The sequence below is a fragment of the Armigeres subalbatus genome, chromosome 1 (assembly GCF_024139115.2).
Source record: "Armigeres subalbatus isolate Guangzhou_Male chromosome 1, GZ_Asu_2, whole genome shotgun sequence".
Classification (NCBI taxonomy): Eukaryota; Metazoa; Arthropoda; class Insecta; order Diptera; family Culicidae; genus Armigeres; species Armigeres subalbatus.
This window is the reverse complement of record NC_085139.1, coordinates 153,173,556-153,194,071: the sequence shown is the minus strand read 5'-3', so window position 1 is coordinate 153,194,071 and position 20,516 is coordinate 153,173,556. Positions and strand designations below refer to the sequence as shown.

Sequence of the window (20,516 nt, the reverse complement as noted above, 5' to 3'; positions counted from 1 at the left end):
AAAACAAAATCACAGCACAAATTTGAAAACTGACAGCATAATGTGTTTAAATGGGTGTTGATACTTTTTAATCCGGAAAATTCCGAATTAGCGAGATCCGGACTAACGAGTCGTCGGACTAGCGAGGTCCGGATAAGCGGGGGGATACTGTATATATATATATACAACGAAACATACGTGAAATGGTGTAGCTTTTACTAAAAAGGCTCTTGATATCAACTTTTAGATAATAAACACTAAACGATAGCGGTGTGATTACTGCCCACAATAGGGATAGACTTCTGACTATATAAACTTATTCCAATGACGGAATTACACTACCTCATTGCATGAGTGCTGGATAGAATTGTATACAGATAAAGCACGTTCACAGGGTGTCGCTTATTGATGGCTTATCAGTCGGACGTTGTTCCGTGTGCGTAGCTATATTCGAGTGCTTCACCAATCCCATGGCCGAAGAGATCTCTCGCACAGTGGTTGCGGCAACATCCCCCTCCCCGTGAACATCCGAGTAAGCTACAATCACTTTGAAAAGATCTACATCTCTTCTGCGTTGCTTGCTCCGTCTTTTGAACTTTTTATACCGCACTGTCCCTTAGACAATTAATGAACACTTGTTGTAAGATCAGACGCTATTTCTGCTAAATCCATTATAAATGTATTGAAGATACACAAATTGACATTGTCATAAGGACGTTTGTACTTGCCCCCACTGTAGCTTGAATACGATCGGTAGCTTTCCAAATAGCTCTAGTAAGAGCATGGGGTTTGACATACGAGACATTTGCCCTGAGATTGTTATGTGATCAGTTATGGTCTGAGATGCGAGCCCAAATTAATTATTGTGCTGAGGTTGTCCACTTTTGGCGGATGAACATTGCGTATCTTCTTCAGCAACGAATTAATGAAATTTTCAGGTTTCTCATCAAATTTGTAAAGAATCTCTGATGCATGCCTCCTCGTAGCATGGAAGTGGAGTGTGTCGTGACGCCTACTTGCGAAACTGAAACTTCGGCTGGTATCAAAACCAAAACCGAACTATCGCCTTCAAAAATCGCCAATAGAATGACGCCAAGCTATCAAAACCGAACGGTCTTTTTCTTTTTCAAAACCGAACGGACAAAATTCCTTTCCCATTTTTTTGTTCGTTTTTCCTTCTGATAATCTCATATACTACAATACCCGTCACCTCCAGTCCTTTCGTAGTTTTCACTACTAGAAGCTTTGCATGCTTAGATCACAGACAAACAGACGTAACAGCTTGAACATTTTGCTGAAACATCCCTCGCTCAACTCCTCTACCACCACCTTACGAGCGTGTTACACGAAACAATGTTTCGTATGACATTGTCACCAGAAGGCGCTGGAGTGAAAAATCAAACTCGAAAGATTTCAACGCTAGCGCCTCTAGTTGTGAAGGGCGCAATCAATCAAATTCAAGTTGATCGTTGAAGTCATGGTCGATGATAATTTCTCTAGTGTTACGTCTGTTTGTCTGTGCTTAGATATTCAATAATGTTATGAAAACTCATATGTGAATATGTACGTTATGTGGAAGATATTGATTTGGAAAATGTATTGGAGGTAACCACTTTCCCTTCGATGGGACTCGAACCCATGACCCTACAGTACGCTAGACTGGTGCTTTAACCAACTAAGCTACGAAGGACCTCCATCGGCCTGCGCAACCTAGCGGCTACTGAACGAGCTCGAGATTCCCAAATTGGACGCATAGTCAAATCACTCGCAATCCATTTCTCAAGCTCATACTTCCACATGTGTATTGTACACGTCCACATTAGAGGAGCGTGAGTATTTAGAATGTCTGGCGGCTATACACATTCTTCATCAGCAACGGTACTGATCAAGTGAGGTTGTGTAAGCAATTTGCCAGTTGGTCGTCAAGCTCAGACCCGACCGCATTGCGTAGGCAAGAGCACGCAACTCAAGTTCAGTTCAATCAAAGGTAATTGCCTATTTCCAGGGATTAAACCACCCGACTTGGACGTTAATTTACAATGTTATGAAAACTCATATGTGAATATGTACGTTATGTGGGCCCCATACACGCTCCAACGTGTTGTACAACTTTGACTCCACCCCCAGGAAATTTGGTTCGGTCGGAGTAAAGTCGGACCGTCTGTGGGCAAGTTGTACTGTCAAACAGTCGTACAACTTGCCCACAGACGATCCGACTTTACTCCGACCGAACCAAATTTCCTGGGGGTGGAGTCAAAGTTGTACAACACGTCGGAGCGTGTATGGGGCCCCTAAGGGGCCCCATAGCAGCTGACAAGCTTTTACCACCCCATTTCCACCCACCTCAAATTTTCGTCACTTTTTCGTACAAGTTGCCTCACCAATACTAACAAGCAATAACGTCATTAATTTTCAAATCAGAGTTAAGGAGTCTTGAGCCTTAAATATGTCAAAGTCAATGAATGCGACTGTAGGGCAGCCAAAAAATCATTCCAGCACCAATCATTCAATATAACATTCATCTCAACACAAGTCGCTCTGTGCATTACCGCATGAATGTGAGTGACCTTTTTAAACGCGTCATCCCGGAAGGATGTGGATTATGAAACCAATCATTTTCCCTGGATGAGCAGACTTAATCTCTCTGAGCTAGTTTTATTCTTATTCATTCACCCCCGCTGCCATCGCAGCTTCAGCCATCATCGGCATCTAGCCGTGAACTCCGAGCGATGCGATGGGCGATTGCATCAATTGCAACCAGAGCTTAAAATATTCATCTTCATGAAGCAACTTCGGTCCGAGTTTTGACAAACATCGCATGAATATTCAAAACATAGAATGACATAGTCAGACGACTACTCCACGAACTCATTCATTCGACTGCCACTGAGTGTGTTTACTATGTGCAGAAAAAAAAACATAATTAGCATTGTTTATGTTGATGTTTACCGTTGAAAGTGCCTCACGGATGAAAATCGGATTCAGTCCTGTGTGATAAATTATTTTACTCATTTGAAACGTGTTCAGATTTCAGATAATTTATCAATTTGTTAAATGTGCATAAATATCCAATGACTAATATTCAACTGAATATTGACTGTTCAGAGCCGACTATGAATGTGTCGTAAGCGAACTGACAAATGAAGCAAAATAGACTTCACCTAACATTTTCGATTATTTTACACTCTGGCTGTGTACGTAAACACAGCGAACGAACGAGAAAATAATGCACAAAGAAAATCTTGCGGATGACCCGAAGGTCCGTGACATACAGCATTCTGATGCCCATGTTAGGAATGCACGGGATTGGTTGTATATGAAATTTTTATTGGCTTTGACACGAATGTTGAGGTTCCGAGATGAAATCGCGACAGTTATGAAACATAAAGTTATAAACTACTTTTTAAAATAACTTTCAAACAGCACACAATGCGGCTATACCACGATAGTTTTTTTTTGTGATTTTATTAAGTAATATTACCACAATAGTTGATAACCTCGCGTTTGTTGCATTTTTTGAAGACAGGGAAGACACAAGATTTTTTACGTCCTTCGGTAAGATACGGGGGTCATTCCAAAGTTTCAAATTTTGGACGAAAAGAGGTCAGAAAGTACAAGCCAATAACTCAGCCGTTTTTCAACAGATTTCGAAGATTTTAGTATGACCCGTTCAGTAAACTCTTTAGGATTCTATACAAGTATTGTAAACAATTGATTCAATGCATTTAACTATTGAAAATTTCAATTTCGCCACCCAATGTGGAAATTGCACTTTAAGGGCAACTTCACCAGTGGTCTACTCTTGGTCCAAATTTATACCATATTTGAACCAGGTTCAAAAAAAAATAGATCACGCCAGAAGCATTCGCACCAGTGGTCTATTTTGTTTGATGTAAATTTCTAGCGGAACATGACAGATCGGCTAATAATTTGAACAGAAATAGAAAATATGAAAATAAAACAGTAAAAGTAAACAATTAATTTTATCTTAAAATAAAACAAATTAGACCGATACAAATATTTAAAATCTATTTGTCCCCCCCCCCTTCCTCGGATTTTTTTTGTAAAAAAAAAATATTTTGAGGGGGCAACAAAATAAAATTCGGATAATTTTGAGGATTTTCAAAATATTCTTTAACAAATCCGAGGAGTTTTTTGATTTTTTGCCTTTCTCGTATACTAAGTATACGTAAAGGCTATATGATCAATGTGTTTAAATAAAAAAACCTATCTATTTGTTGTATGATTTAATTCCATGAAAGCCTACACGAAAAGCGTTAGGTACAAATGAATTTTCCTTCCGCTATCTGCTACAATTAATGGGTATGAAATTTAAAAAAAAACACACCAAGAGAAATTTTCCTTAAAAAATGAACTCGGCAGAGCATTACAGTATTTGTAAAACTGCGTGAAGGTCTGCCTGTTCCTGTCATTTAAGATAATCATCGTATTTCATCTTGGTGGTGCGAATAGAATCGATTTGGTTGTCAAACTGAAGCCAACATTTTCTATTGTGCCGGAGCCAAACATTGAAGATTGTGGTTATGTTCGTTTCAGATCTTATATTGATAAGTATTGTTATTATTTGAGGAAAAAATAAAAATAAACTTAGTTTGAGTTTTATATTCTTTGTAACCAATATTTTCACATTATATTTCGAGTGGAAAATTAGTGGGAATATAACTAAACAGCACTGGTTACTAAATTTCAGGAGGTTCAGCAGCTGATTGGAGCAGGAACGTATGCAAACCATGGTAAAGTCATGTAGAGTCTCGCGCATTTGTGCGCCCTCATGCAGCATGGAAAGAGAAATTCGAAGAGCGGGAAATGCTTGACAGCCAAGTTATTGCAAAATAATTTTGTGCTGCCTTTCTTGTTCATTATAAAATGTATCGAGAAAGGTTCTATTGTAACAGTTTTTTTTTCAAGAAATTTCAATTCCCGTCGATAGGTAAATATCGACCAGCAGCAGCTGCAGCCTGGGTAGGATGGATTCGCATCGGGCGATCATCGCATCGTTTGCCGTCGATCATCTGGCTGATCGCAGCTCGCAGCAGGCCGTGCTCTCGGCATCGTACCGCATACCCGCCCACCACCAACGGTCAGCAGGAGTCGGTTGGGACTTGTAGTTGTCACTACTGTGGGAGGTTGGAATTCTGCTTGCAGCCGGAAGCTGCTGACTTGACACGTCGGTGTGCTTCGACCGTCCAGCGATGAGAGAGGAGGAGTCATGGCTTGCTATTAGCTGATGGACGACCGTTGTTGAGTCCTTCATAAAGCAGCCGTTCAACGGGAGGATGAACTCGTATGTATTCATTTATGAACATGCTGAGGGTTGAACCTATAAGCACATGCTAAATATAATTTACCTAAACCCCACATTCCCCTTCTTCTCCCATTAAAAAGGAAAAAAAAATACCTTCAGCACGGGTTCAGCTACCGGAAACAATGTGTCAATGTGCTTCTCATAGATGTCAACACGAACAACGCCTCCAACTTTACAGTAGCCGGACAAGCAGTGGAGAAGGTCAAAAACTTTAGATATCTTGGGAACCAGCTAGTGTCGTACGGCGGAATCAAGATCGAAATAGGATCATGGATCAAAGAGGCTAGGGTTGCTTTGGCGAGTTTTCGAAATATTTGAGTATTCAATCAGATAAGTCAACACTCCAAATATCAAAAATTCAACTCTAACGTGTAATCTTTGTTGTTACGCCAGTGAGACTTCATGTGTATCAGCAGAGATCACATAGCTTCAACAAATAAATAGGAAATCGAAAGCAATTCTGACCTGGGCCCACAAAGAGGCTAAAGCGAATATCCGCTCATTACGGCCAAAATAATTTATTAGATTCATGCTATATCCTTCTAGATTGAGCTTCACGCATGGTCATTGTGTACCACATGAAATTACATCCTTTTTTTTAACTATTTTGGCACATGTATCTGTCTAAATTACTTAGTCCAAAACTCTTTAAATAGCATGCATTTCTCCATCAGCGGTTGTCCATTCGACAACCAACTGCGTCTTCTTGTAACCCAATTGTTCCAATACATGATCGTTCTGAATTGCATGCAAATCGTTCAAGTCGAAGAAAACGCAAATTCCACTCCATACCAGACATCTTGCACGCGTGCAAAAAAAGGATGAGATTGAGCGAAGATTGCTACGCGCATATAAAATTTAGTGCATACGATTCTCACGAAGCTTGTGTTCCTCACATTAACATTGGTGAGACCGGTCATACCGAAAAACATGCAAACTTGTCTTTATACAATATCTAATCACACCAAAGCATGGTCGTCCCGAACCACATGCTTGTGCTTCACGTGGTCATCCCAAACCACACGCAAATTCGTCTCCAGACCGAATTATTTCAACGCATGGTCGTCCCGAACAACATGCAAAGCTTCAGGCGTGTTTGTCCCGAACAACACGCAGATTTATCTCTCTTAAAGATCGAATCTTTTCAAAACATGGTCATCCTGAACAACACGGAAACTTTCCACGCGTGGTCATCCCGAGCAACACGCAGACTTGTTTATGAAATCTGATTTCTGCAAAGCATGGTCGTCCCGAACATCATGCAAACCGTACAAGCGTGGTCATCGCGAGCATCACGCCGATTCGTCTCCCATGAAGACCCAATAATTTCATTGCATGGTCGTCCCGAACAACATGCGATTATTGTGCATTGCTTTCGTCTTTTTTAAAATCCAGATGCCTCGATTCTCATTTTAATAGCCATTCATTTAATAGTCTTGCATTTTCAGAATCACCAAATAAATTATTAATAAATCACCTCTCAAACTGTTCTCACACATTTTTGAAACGCACAATGACAATAGCAATAGCAGTAAAACTACCATTTTATGACGTTACAAGTGCAACCTTTTCTTATTTCGCATTTCACATTTGAAGAAAGAAAATCAATTCAATCACTTTCAGTAGATTTAACTTAAATCCAAAACACTTCGTTCCCAATCTATTCAAAAAAAATTTCACTTACCATTGGGATTAGTGGCCAAGCGATTCCCATCAGTTTTCTTTTGATCTGCTTTATTTTGTTGCACCTGATTGCAACAAAACCTGGCAGGATCGCCAATGTGGGAGGTTGGAATTCTGCTTGCAGCCGGAAGCTGCTGACTTGACACGTCGGTGTGCTTCGACCGTCCAGCGATGAGAGAGGAGGAGTCATGGCTTGCTATTAGCTGATGGACGACCGTTGTTGAGTCCTTCATAAAGCAGCCGTTCAACGGGAGGATGAACTCGTATGTATTCATTTATGAACATGCTGAGGGTTGAACCTATAAGCACATGCTAAATATAATTTACCTAAACCCCACAACTACAACCGAAATTTTAAGAGTAATTAAATAATTTTGCAACATGTGGTGTGGCTGAGAGGGGCGAGTGGTATCATACGCACAACTGGAACCGACGTAAGTTAAAGTGAAATTGTGTAAATGCGATCGGAAAATTAGTGTTTGTTATTGATTCGCAGCGCAATGCGGTCGGTTCTTTGGAGTTGCTGAGTCAACTCAATTTTGTGTATAAATGTGGTGAGATAGTTTGAATCGGAATAGTTTTGAGGAATGAATAAAGTGAATGTGGCTCGATTGTTAAATTGAAAGTGAAGAGAACAGATTCCGCAATAACGGTTTTCGGACGTGGCCGGACGTGACGACGTGGCCGACTAGCAAGCTGGGCAAATTAAAATGAATCTTGGCAATTCCTTTAGAGGAATTGGCGCAAAAGCCAAGTTTTTAAGCGGAATTTGTTCTCGTTTAACTTTTTTAAATATTTTACGATGACTCCACCGGAATAAACCGTTGCACTATATAATAAATCAGTTGTTATCAGTATTATTTCTGAGTATAAATATCTGTACAAAAAATATGGCAAAATTGGATCGTGAATAAATCACATCAAAACTGTCATATGATCGAGAGTAGACGTAGTCACTAAACTGTGTTCTGAATGACGGTGTCTCATTTTTGAATGAAACTCGCGTATACTCCTCTTGAATAGCACGCGTTTCTTAGGGTACCTCCTAAGATCAGCGAAGGTACCTCCTGGGGTACATGTACCCCAGGTTGTGAAGCGGTGCCCTATATCAGATTTCCATGTTTATTTTTTTTGCCTTTTTCGTTCATAAGGGTATATGTTCACTCCAAAACCGAATTTTTGATAGGAGGCCGGAGGGCCGACTTTCATATTATACCAATCAAGTCAGCTGGATTTATTCTTAACCGACTTACACGTTGCATTCGACGAATAATCCTGTCCCATTGTTTCCTATTAAAATTAGAGCTAGGCGAGCGTCTTCTTGCTCACCACCAAAGATGGTCCTAAGCACCCGTCTCTCGAATACTCCGAGTACTTGCAAGTCCTCCTCGAGCATGGTCCATATTTCATGTCCGTAGAGGACTACCGGTCTTATGATTGTTTTGTACATAAAGCATTTGGTGCGGTGGTGAATCTTTTTTGACCGCAGTTTCCTCTGGATCCCGTAGTAGGACCGACCTCCACAGATGATGCGCCTTATATTCATCAAATTTTCGTTTTACACCCAGTATCCAAGCTTTCTTCTTAGGCTTTGGTCCGATTCGTGAATTAAAATCGAATTAAACTTAAAAGTGACAGTTCAAAAATTTCCAAATAACCCTGCTCGCAGAGCAAGATTACTTTTGACAGATATTGAATCATTTTTGATAGATGTTTTGGTGGTCTTGCTGGGTAGCACCAGCCATTCTTATGAGCGGGGGATTTCATAATTTCCGAACTGTCACTTTTAAGTTTAATTTGATTTTAATTCGCGAATCGGACCGAAGCCTTAGACTTAGTTTAGGTCAAAATATAAGCTCTTATTCAGGTATTTCGAAAAACACAATACTTGTATAAGAATCTAGTAATTTCGCATATACCCAGTTCTTATACATGCATACCTTGAGGGCTTCAAATCAAATTCCAAATATTATAACAAATAATCATTTTTTTTATTTCATATGAATATTATCTTTTAATAACTAAATTATCAGTAATATCCTTTATAACACCAACATTGAAGCGCTGAAAATAATAAAATAAAAATAGAATCTTCAACACTGTTTATGATCAAACGTTGTAATGCACTCACCGCTGTTATTCCGGTGACTAATGCTAAAAGCGAGCGCTTCGGAGGTCGGCAGTGTCGTTTGCCGAATTCTTGGCAACACAGATTTGGAAAGCAGTCCAGTGTGCTGTTGCAGGGCTTGGGATGAATGTCGAATATAACAGGGGGTGGCGGGGTGCACTGCAGGTATTGCGAAACGGTTTCAATGGCTGTAAAAATAAGATGTGTAGTCTAATTATAAAAAATATTCAGTATTATTGTTTTGCTCACGATATGCCAGTTGTCTAGCTGCAGGATTCTCCGACTTCTCGAATATAGGCTGCGATGTTCGACAGTACTTTTCATTACCGTCGGGACAGCATACGCGTGGCCAGCAGTCGTTGTCGGTTTCACACGTTTTTATGTCCCAAAATGTTTCCGTTAGAGGTGTTTGCGGGCATCGTCTTGGAATACCAAAAATTGCTTGAAAGTATAAAAGAATTCATTGTCATCTCTCATCTCGTCCTTGGTATTTATTATTTCAAACAATATTAATAGATTTTTTGGTGGGTTTGATTAAAAATTAATGTTAAAATGGGGGAAAAATGCAAAAAAGATTTTTTTTATTGTTGCCTCCTTCAATTAGTTTTTTTTTGTTATGATATTTGTATCGGCCTTACTGTCTACAAAAAACTGAAATGCAACAGAAAACGAAAGTATGCGAAAGAATGCGGTGATATAAGAATGGATTGGACGTTTGTACTTATATAAACTCTGAATTATAGTAGAATACTAGACCCAATGTCTCTTACGGTCATGAGGTGGTTCCGGAATTGGCTTTGGTATGCTTGGCACGCAGCGTTTGCTTCCAAAAAGATGGCAACACTTGAAATTGCTGCCAGATTTTCTACAGTCTCGATTTCGCCTGCATAGCGTTGGGATCAGCTGGAATGGCGCTTGCTTCTCTTGTGGGCAGATCAAAGCTGTTTTGCCTTTCCTGTTTGTTCGGCCTCTAGATGGTTTTATATTATTTAATTTGATTTGATCAACACTGTTGAATACTGATAGAGTGTTATTGTTGGCATCTGTAACATTGAGAACATCTGCAAAAAGAAGTAAAAAAGGAAGGTTGGTCCAAATTCTGTGTAAACAGTGTATAAATAAGATCTATTATGTTTGAGAATTGACCTGATAATCGATATTCGCAATAGTCATATTATTTTCTGAAAAATAATTGAAGAATTGAAGGCATTTCGAAATTCAAGAAAATAAAGTTGATATAAAAATAAGGTTGCCAACCGTTTTGTTGAATTTATTTTTGTAACTCCTGCATCCAACCAGCGATTGCTAGATTTTATAACAATTCTGTATAAGAACCTACCAAAGCATGTATAAGAACTGGGCCGATGCAAAATTGTTTGACTCTTATACAAAAAATGTAGGCTCATTAACAAACATTGGTAAAAAAGTTTGTGAAATTGTAAGGTCTCATACAATATTAAATTATAATTATCTAGCATTTTCGCATATACCATGTTGTTTTACAAGTTTTGGTATATGCGAAAATGCTAGAATATGAATGTATGAATATATGGAGCATTGAAACCACTTAAGTTTATTTAGTTATTCTCGCAACCTTCGGCTTCGCAACCTAGCGGCTACTGAACGAGCTCGAGATTCCCAAATTGGACGCATATACTAGGTTGCGAAGGCCGACGGAGGTCCTTCGCAGCTTAGTTGGTTAAAGCACCAGTCTAGCGTACTGTAGGCTCATGGGTTCGAGTCCCATCGAAGGGAAAGTGGTTACCTCCAATACATTTTCCAAATCAATATCTTCCACATAATGTACATATTCACATATAAGTTTTCACAACATTGTAAATTAATGTCCAAGTCGGGTGGTTTAATCCCTGGAAATAGGCAATTAATTTTGATTGAACTTATCATATTCTTACTAGCTTTATGTACCCGGCCTTGCTCGGAATTGCCAGTTTGGTTTTCAGTTTTTTTTTCACAATCAGAAAAAGATAAAACCAATCGGTCAACAGGGTAATTGTGTTAACTTATTGATAGTTCATCATTTGATTAAACGAAGGCTTGTGGAAACATTGACTGATCTTGAAGAAGGGATCGTTGGTTTGAATAACCTTATTCCGGGCCAACGTATATGGCTAATGAAGGAAAAACATCCACCGATGCTTTATTCCGGGCAAACGCCGTTTTTAAAGAAGGGATCACACCCACCATTGCCTTACTCCGGGCAAATACCTACTTTTAAAGAGGCAATCACATCCACCATCCAGAAGGAAACACATTAATCATTGCTTTTCACTGGGCAAACCATGATTCCGATGAAGGGTAACAATTAATATTGCTTTATACCCAGCTTTATGCTTTCTATGGAAGATTTTTCTGATGCTGTTCATAATTATTCCAAATGCCCTTCATGTTGAATGACCTTAGCGCAAATAGTGTTATGTTAATAGCCTGCTTCATTCAGGGAAATGTCATATTCTGGGATATGTGTATCGGTAAGAATCATTTTTGGGAAATATCATTTTCGTTAAAGTAATTTGTGAGGAAATGTTATTACCGGGTTTATTGTCGAGGATTCGCTATTTTTGAGGAATTCGGGAAATTTGTTTTCGGAGCAAGGTACAATGTCAAAGAACCTCGAATGAACTAAATAGGAGGGATTTTAAATTAAGTCGTTTTCTAAACAATACCCAACCCCAATAACCTTCCCCATTCCAAAAGTCCCTACCAGCCTCTCTATAATAGTTTTCTTTGGGCAGAGAATACATGTTTACAAATTTGGTTTGAATTGACCCATGCGATAAAAAGGTATACTAAACTGTTCGTTTAATAAATATACCCTCTCGCTCATTCAGCTTTGACACTCTTACCCGGTCTAATATAGTATTCCTTAAACAGCGAATATGGGTTCCAAATTTGGTGGAAATCGGTAAATGGGTTCAAAAGTTATGCAGAATAGGTCGATAACTAAACAATACCCTTTTCTTACACCCTCCCCCTTTAAAAATGACCTACCCACATCCACTAAAATTGTTTCCTTAGGACGGACAATATTTGATACAAATTTGGCTCAAATCGACCATTAGATTCAAGACTTACATTGAGTTGATCGATTGCTAAACAATACCCCTCCCCCTACACCCTAACCCCCTATCGTCGTCTTCTAAAGATAAAGAATGTGTTCTCCAAATTTGGTTGAAATCGACCAAGGGGTTCAAAAGGTACACTGAGCTGATCAACAATTAAGCAATACCCCTCCCCCCACACCCTCCCCCTTTTTCCAAAGAGCATCCCTAACCCCCCTATCATCGTCTCCCAAAGATAAAGAATGTGTGTTCCAAATTTGGTTGAAATCAGCCAAGGTGTTCAGAAGGTACACTGAGTTGATCAATAACTAAGTAATACCCCTCCCCCCACAACCTTCCCCTTTTCCAGGGAACATCCGTAACGCTCCTATCATTGTCTCCTTAAGATAAAGAATGGGTGCTCTAAATTTGGTTGAAATCGACCAAGGGGCTCAAAAGGTACACTGAGTTGATCAATAACTAAGCAATACCCTTCCCCCCACACCCTCCCCCTTCTTCCTAAGAGCATCCCTAACCCCTCTATCGTCGTCTCCTAAAGATACAGAATGTGTATTTCAAATTTGGTTGAAATCGGCGAAGGGGTTCAGAAGTTACACTGAGTTGATCAATAACTTAGCAATATCCCTCCCCCCACACCCTCCCCCTTTTCCAAAAAACATCCATAACCCTCCTATCATTGTCTCCTTAAGATAAAGAATGTGTGCTCTAAATTTGGTTGAAATCGGCCAAGGGGTTTAAAAGGTACACTGCGTTGCTCAATAACTAAGCAATACTCCTCCCCCCACACCCCCCCTTTTTCCGAAGAGCATCCCTAACCCCTCTATCGTCGTCTTCTAAAGATACAGAATGTGTGTTCCAAATTTGGTTGAAATCGGCGAAGGGGTTCAGAAATTACACTGAGTTGATCGATAACTTAGCAATACCCCTCCCCCCCCCCCCCCCCCCCTTTCCAAAAAACAACCCCCAACCCTCCTATAATTGTCTCCTTAAGATAAAGAATGTGTGCTCTAAATTTGGTTGAAATCGGCCAAGGGGTTTAAAAGGTACACTGAGTTGATCAATAACTAAGCAATACCCCTTCCCCCTTTTTTTCGAAGAGCATCCCTACCCGAGTAGACGAAAATAGCTCATTAATATCAAATGTTGATGTCGAAGCTTCAGCGGATTCAGTACCGCTGTCTCCGTATCGCGTTAGGATGTATGAATTCGACTCATACGATGAGCTTGGAAGTACTTGCGGGAGTACTGCCTCTGACAGATCGTTTCGCGGAATTATCGCTCCGGTTCCTCATCCGCTGTGAGGTTCTCAATCCATTGGTCATTGACAACTTCGAGAAGCTGCTCGAACAAAACCCTCAATCCCTATTCATGAGTATTTACCACTGGTATATGACGCTGGAGGTAAGCCCATCTTCGGTTGACACCAATCGTGCTAACTTCTTAGACTCTTACAGTTCCTCTGTTACTTTTGATCTGTCCATGATGCAGGAGGTTCATGGAATACCAGACTTTCTTCGAGCGGAGGTCATACCTCCATTATTTGCAAGCAAATACGGGCACACTAGCGAGGAGAGAAGCTTTTTCACTGACGGGTCAAAATGGATGTCTCCACTGGTTTCGGTGTTTTCAACGTTTTTCATAGCGCCTACTTTAAGCTGAAAGAGCCTAGTTTCGTGTATACTGCTGAGCTAGCAGCTATACACTATTCACTTGAACAAATCGCATCCCTACCTCCTGACCACTTTTTCATCTTCACCGACAGTCTAAGTTCATTGGAGGCTGTTCGGTCAATGAAACCGGTGAAGCACTCAGCGTATCTCCTAAAGGGGATAAAAAAGACTTTGAGTGCTCTATCGAAACGGTCATTCACAATCACCATGGCTTGGGTCCCTTCTCATTGCTCGATCCCGGGAAATGAGAAAGCGGACTCTTTAGCTAAGGTGGGCGCTATGGAAGGTGATATTTACGATCGGAAAATCACCTTTGATGAATTTTTCACATTAGTTCGTCAGGAAGCCTTGAACAGCTGGCAACAGAAATGGACAAATGGGGAGTTGGGTAGATGGCTGTATTCAATTCGCCCGCAGGTGTCGAAGCGTCCATGGTTCAAAAAATTGAATATGGGACGAGACTTCATTCGAACCATGTGTCGTCTAATATCCAATCATCACTACACTTTAAATGCACATCTTTTCAGAGTGGGGCTCTCGGAAGGGAATCTCTGTGTTTGCGGCGAGGATTATCAGGACATCGATCATGTCGTGTGGGCGTGCGAGGAGCATCGTGGCCCCAGATCTGCGCTAACTGAACATCTCCGGGTCCGAGGAAAACAACCAAAGCCTATTAGGGAAGTGTTGTCGGGCCTTGATCTCGAGTACATGTCCCTGGTGCACCAATTTTTGAAAGTTGCCGATGTAAAACTGTAATCATTGTCTGCCCATTCCCTTGTCTGTCATACCCCATTACAAATGTCTTCCTCTTTTTTGTACATTTGAATGTCTGTCGTTAATCCCTTCCGTATGTCTTCCTCTCGTTGTTGCCTCCCAAAAAAAAGTTTGTTTGTCCCGTTACAGATGTGAAACATCGCGAGGAATGTCAACTTTGTGAGCATCAGCATCGTAATTACTTAAGTACCCTAAAATCCTTTCCTTTCCTACTGTATTATTGTATTCCCTAACCTCGACCAAACCGCGAGTCTTTCGGTTCCCCAAAACTAACACTATGTATAAGAATCAAGAAATGTATTGTTAAACTTGATTTCGGCTCCGTAACGCTTCAAATGAGCCTTCCAAATAAACGAAAGATTAAAAAAAAAATCAAATGTTGATAAGATAGCAAAATGAGATATGGACATGATTGATATAAGAGATAAAAGATCAGACTATAATATCAAAATTTTGCACTAAAATATCATGGGAAGATCAAGTTATGCTATTTGTAATAAGTGATCAATATCATGTGCCATTAGTTTGTTCTTATCCATAGCATATATTGATATTTAGATGATATTTCGGTGCAAATTTTTGATATTGTTGCCTGTTCTTTTATCTCTTATATCAATCAAGTCCATATCATGTTTTGTTATTCTGTTCATGGCTTCTGCCCGGGTATCGTCGTCTCCTTAAGATAAAGAATGTGTGTTCTAAATTTGGTTGAAATCGGTCAATGGGTTCATAAGTTATGCTGGAACATACATACAAACATACAAACATTGTGTTTTATATATATATATATATATAGATATAGATAGAAGATAGATAGATTGGACTTCCTAATTCACATTTATATTATAACACAGACAAATAGATGTAACACAAGAGAAATTGCCATCACAGAGAACAGACATGCAGGCTCATACACAATTTTGTTGGAAACGTGTGTAAAGCTCCACAGCGCCGCCAACACAGACTGCCCGACATACAACCTCAATTTCATCAAGGGATGGCGTTGGCCTACACTACGTAAACAAAATGATGCTGCCATCTAGTGACAATTCGAAATGAACACTAGCTAAAATACGGCAAATGTTTACCAACATTCTTAGCACACTATCACGCTTGCACCGCGCAACGACATACTTCGAAACTTCGCGACATAAGATGAACGTCTGTGCTCTGTGTTACAATCAACCATGACTTAAACGATCAATTTGAAACGCGCTAGCGTCGTTATCTTCAGAGTTTGACATTTCAATTCAGCGCCTTCCGGTGAGTATATAAGCGATAGATTTTCAGAAAATGTTCAAGCTGTTACGTCTATTTGTCTGTGATTATAACCTCATCACAGACAAACAGACGTAACAGCTAGAACAATTTCCTGAAAAAATCATCACCCAGTTACTTTATCACCATCTCGCGTGCATGTTGTACAAGATGTTGTTTAGTACGAAAATGTCAACAGACGGCGCTAATGTGAAAAGTCAAACCTAAAGTCAAAAGTCAAAAAAATCAAAAGCAAACGATGCGCGCGCCTCCATGTGTGAAACAAGTAATCAGCGAAATTTAAAACGACCGTTCAGAGCTTGGGCGATGGGAATTTCATCTGTGTTACGTCTGTTTGTCTGTGATCTCGTATTTTTATTACTATATCATATTCTTATAAGGATTTTAATCTCAGAATCTAAAACTTCAACCACAGACAAACAAACGTAACACTGATGAAATTCCCATCGTCCATGCTCTGAACGGTCGTTTTAAATTATATTGATTACTTGTTTCACATCTAGAGGCGCGCGCATCGTTTATCTTTCGATTTGACATCTCAAACTAACGCCGTCTTTTGACATTGTCGTACTAAACATCATTTCGTGCAATATGTACGCGAGATGGTGACAAAGTAACTTGGCGATGAAGTATTCAGGAAATTATTCTAGCTGTTACGTCTGTTTGTCTGTGCTTCAACGATCAATTTGAATTTGAATGATTGCGCGTTCCATAACTAGAGCCTTATTAGAATTTTATATTCTTATTAGATTTTCGTATTCTCATTGAAATTTCATATTGTTATTCGAATTTTGATATCAGAATGTAAACAATTTAGAATCTCAGGGTCTCAAAATTAGAATTTCAGAATTCTCAATTTCAGAATCTCAAAATCTAAGAATATTAGAATCTCAAAAATTCAAAATCTCAGAATCTATGAAAGAAAGAACATCAGAATATCAGAATCCCAGAATCTATGAATTTCAGATTCTTAGAATCTCAGAATTTCAATATTCCGAATTTCAGAATCAAAGCATTTTAAAATATCAGGATCGCAGAATATCAGAATCACAGAATCACAGAGTCTCAGAATCCCAAAAACTCAAAGTTACAAAATCTCGGAAAATCCAGGGGGAGATGGGGGGGCAATGAAGCCCTACCCCAACATGTGCGACATCTGGATTTGGTTCTAAATGAAAACAACAGTGTTAATTCTCTACCAACCAGTGTTAATTGTCTTGTTATGGCGATGCAATTTTTATGCACACTTTTGTTTTCGATATTTTATCAAAATCAAACACTCAATCATGCAGCAACATAACAATGTGGTACCACAGACAAACAGACGTAACAGCTTGAACGATTTTCTAAAAAATCCATCGCCCAACTCCTCTACCACCATCTTGCGAGCATGTTACACGAAACAATATTTCGTATGACATTGTCACCAGAAGGCGCTGGAGAGAAATGTCAAACTCGAAGGATTATGACTCAAGCGCTTCTAGTTGTGAAATGTGCAACCAATCAAATTCAAATTGATCGTTGAAGTCATGGTCTATGGTATTTTTTGACGTAAACTACGTCTAAGGGGAAGAGTCGGATACAGGGTGACAAATGAAAATTTCCAAATTCGAGACCGTCACGAAATCATGTAAGATTTCAAACCTTAATAGCTCCTTTATCTTTCAATGGATTTTCGATATTTTATTATCAATCGAATCGGAAACTCTCCAGCAATTTTTTAAGCCCATTGGAACAATTGATTATCAACGTAAAACATTGAAAATTCCAATTTATTACCAACCCAGAAAAATTTCAGTGTTTAGCTACGACCGCCGTCTGGTGCCGTTGGTTCTTGCGCTCTACTTTTGTGCGGTGATTCGCACAAAAAGTACAACAATAGATCAAGAGCCATGACCGCGGTTGGAGCAAAAAAGTAGTGTTTATTAAAGACACTATAAACAAAGACGGGAAATGTTCCAATTGGAGTGTATATAGTGTCTTTAGTGTTTATGAAAAAGTGCTACAGATGCAATGTCATTTATTTTGAAATGAAATCCATAACATTGCTACAGATGCTGGTCATGTTTGATGTAAGCAAGAGGTGGTTATTTAAATTGATTATCAACTATAAACAAGGTTATCTTACTATTTAGGCAGCACCCTTTTAAATAACACTTCAAAAGTCACACAACAGTGACTTTTTCGCTCCCCTAAGCTTAAACGGTGGTATCAGTTGTTTTACAGAACTTCCCTAATTTTTAGCAGATTTGGTTGTAATTTGACTAAGCACGCGCGATTTGAAGTTTGAGAATTACTATGAAAACAGTAACTTTTTTGGAAAACTGTTTTGCAATGTTGCTCAATAATATCTAAAAATATATGAGTACGTTGGCAACATTTTTCGGTTTTCGACGATGAATTTTGGAGAAAATTTCACGGTTCAGAAAAATGTCTCCTAGTACCGGACACTATTGCATCAAATGTTCAAATATTGTTCAAATGTGATTAAGTTCCTGTTACATGGGTAAAGACATCATTCGTAATAATCATATTTTTCATGAGCTTCAAGCTGTAAATTTTAAAAATTGAGTAGAGCTTATTTGACTCTTCGGCTAAATTTTTTACATCCTAATCCAAATTCCCACCTTTTTCAATGTCCTCTTCAATTTTTGTTTCTGCTAATTTCTGTGGCTTTCTCAGCAAGAAGAAACAATTGAATTGAAGTAAGTGTAACAGAACAGGTGTAAAAAATGGCTATGAAAAATTTCAATGTCCGAAGTTGTACCCCACCAACTATCGAATACATACAGAATTGAATTTGCACAACAATTACATGGTACTACAAATCATCATCATTATTTAAAATATGGCTAATATGGACCATCTTCACATAAACAGAATGCATTAGATTGATTTTAATATTCTTGGATCAGGTTGGTTCTTGGTTTAGGAGGTTCATCAAAACAGCAAATGTTATCGTTCAAGCATAGGGGAGCGAAAAAGTCAAAATTTCAATCACTCTAAGCTTTAAGCAAATTAATTGAGGGGTGTAAGTGACATTTTGGTCAAAATTGAGTTGACTACAGCAAAAAATGCTTTGATTCTCGAGCTTTGTGGTAATATGTTGATATACTTTGTACGATATTTATAAAAAATGTTATAATTTTTAGAAACTTATTATTTTTTGAACTTTCATACAGTTTGTATGGAGCTAAAAAATATTGAAAAACTTTGTACTCATTTTTCTCGAAACTAACTTTTTGTCACTTACACCCCTTTGAGTTTGACCCCTCAATTATCTTATGATCTGCTTTACGTAGTTTACGTCGGGCGGTCGTATCTTGTATATAACCCTTCTGATTTTTTCTAGTGATACGTCTTTTTGGCTGTGGTGGTATGCTTGAGATACTTGCTTGATTATGAACCGTTACATCATGACGTCATACGACAATTTTTTTTACCCGTATTCAAATGGAGAGTGAAGTTTCATGAGTTTCATGTTTACATTTCTATATATGGATTTTTTGGATCGTGAATTCGTCTATAGAGACTCAAAAAAAAAATTGATTAGCCGTAACTAACCGAATATATATATGTTCGCATTAAAGATTGCGCCATAATACCGGTTCTGTAAGCTTCGATGCAGAGTACACGAGCTTTGTTAGCCAATGACAGGCGTTGAAAAAATCAGAATCTCAGAATATTAGAGTTTTAGAATTTCAGAATCTCAGAATAAAAAACTAAAAATCTCAAAATTTCAAAATCTTAGAATCTCATAATCTCAGAATCTCAAACTCTCAGAATATTCTTATTAGAATTTCTTATTCTCATTAAAATTTCGTTTTCTTATTAGGATTCCACATTCTTAGAGCACCTCCACGGGAGTTCTCATCGCTATTCTTATTATAGCGCTCCCTCCAGCGTGCTATTTTAGGATAGCGCCTCATCTTCCCACCGGTGGTTTCTGTTTTAGTTATTGCTGTTGGGCAGACAAGGAAACCCGCTCACAAAGATCAACAAACACTAGAGTTCCCTTTCAACACCACGGCAGGCTACTGACTTTTAATTCTGCCAGCAGCTGCAGGTATATACAATCATCAAACTTACTAAAATTAACTAAGATTAAATCTTAATCTATACCAAAGAGCAACTACAACTAACCGGCTCCTGCTTCTTATTCATCTACGATCTACTGCGAAACGTCGCACACTACCTGATATTCCAACAATGGCGACCTCGTAAACAATGAACATATTGAGTCCTTTATCTTTCAATGGATTTTGAAGATTTATATATCAATCAATTCGCAAACTCTCCACCAATTTGCCAGTAGTATTGAAACTTTTGATTATCAACGCTAAACTATTGAAAATTTTAGTTTTTTCATGTATCATGCATCCCTACATATGTACAGCGTTTCCAAGCGTTCTCCAATCCTTGGTAATTGCCTACTTTTAGGGCACAGACAACCAGACGTAACAGCTTGAACTTTTTTCTGAAAAATTCATCGCTCAACTCCTCTACCACCATCTTGCGAGCATGTTACACGAAACGATGTTTCGTATGACATCGTCACCAGAAGGCGCTGGAGTGAAATGTCAAACCCGAATGATTAC

At 38.9% G+C, this 20,516-nt stretch overlaps 1 protein-coding gene across 1 annotated transcript in view; it reads right to left on the bottom strand.

The window, feature by feature from the left end:
* Positions 1-8,951: 8,951 nt before the first annotated feature.
* Positions 8,952-20,516, bottom strand: part of LOC134207490 (uncharacterized) — a 28,390-nt gene continuing 16,825 nt past the window's right edge. Inside the window, exons 2-5 of the mRNA XM_062683202.1 lie at positions 9,887-10,177; positions 9,366-9,557; positions 9,120-9,304; positions 8,952-9,052 (exon numbers count right to left, since the gene is read on the bottom strand). Coding sequence (XP_062539186.1) covers positions 8,996-9,052; positions 9,120-9,304; positions 9,366-9,557; positions 9,887-10,177 — 725 coding nt within the window. The 3' untranslated portion in view covers positions 8,952-8,995. The remainder of the gene's footprint in view (positions 9,053-9,119; positions 9,305-9,365; positions 9,558-9,886; positions 10,178-20,516) is intronic.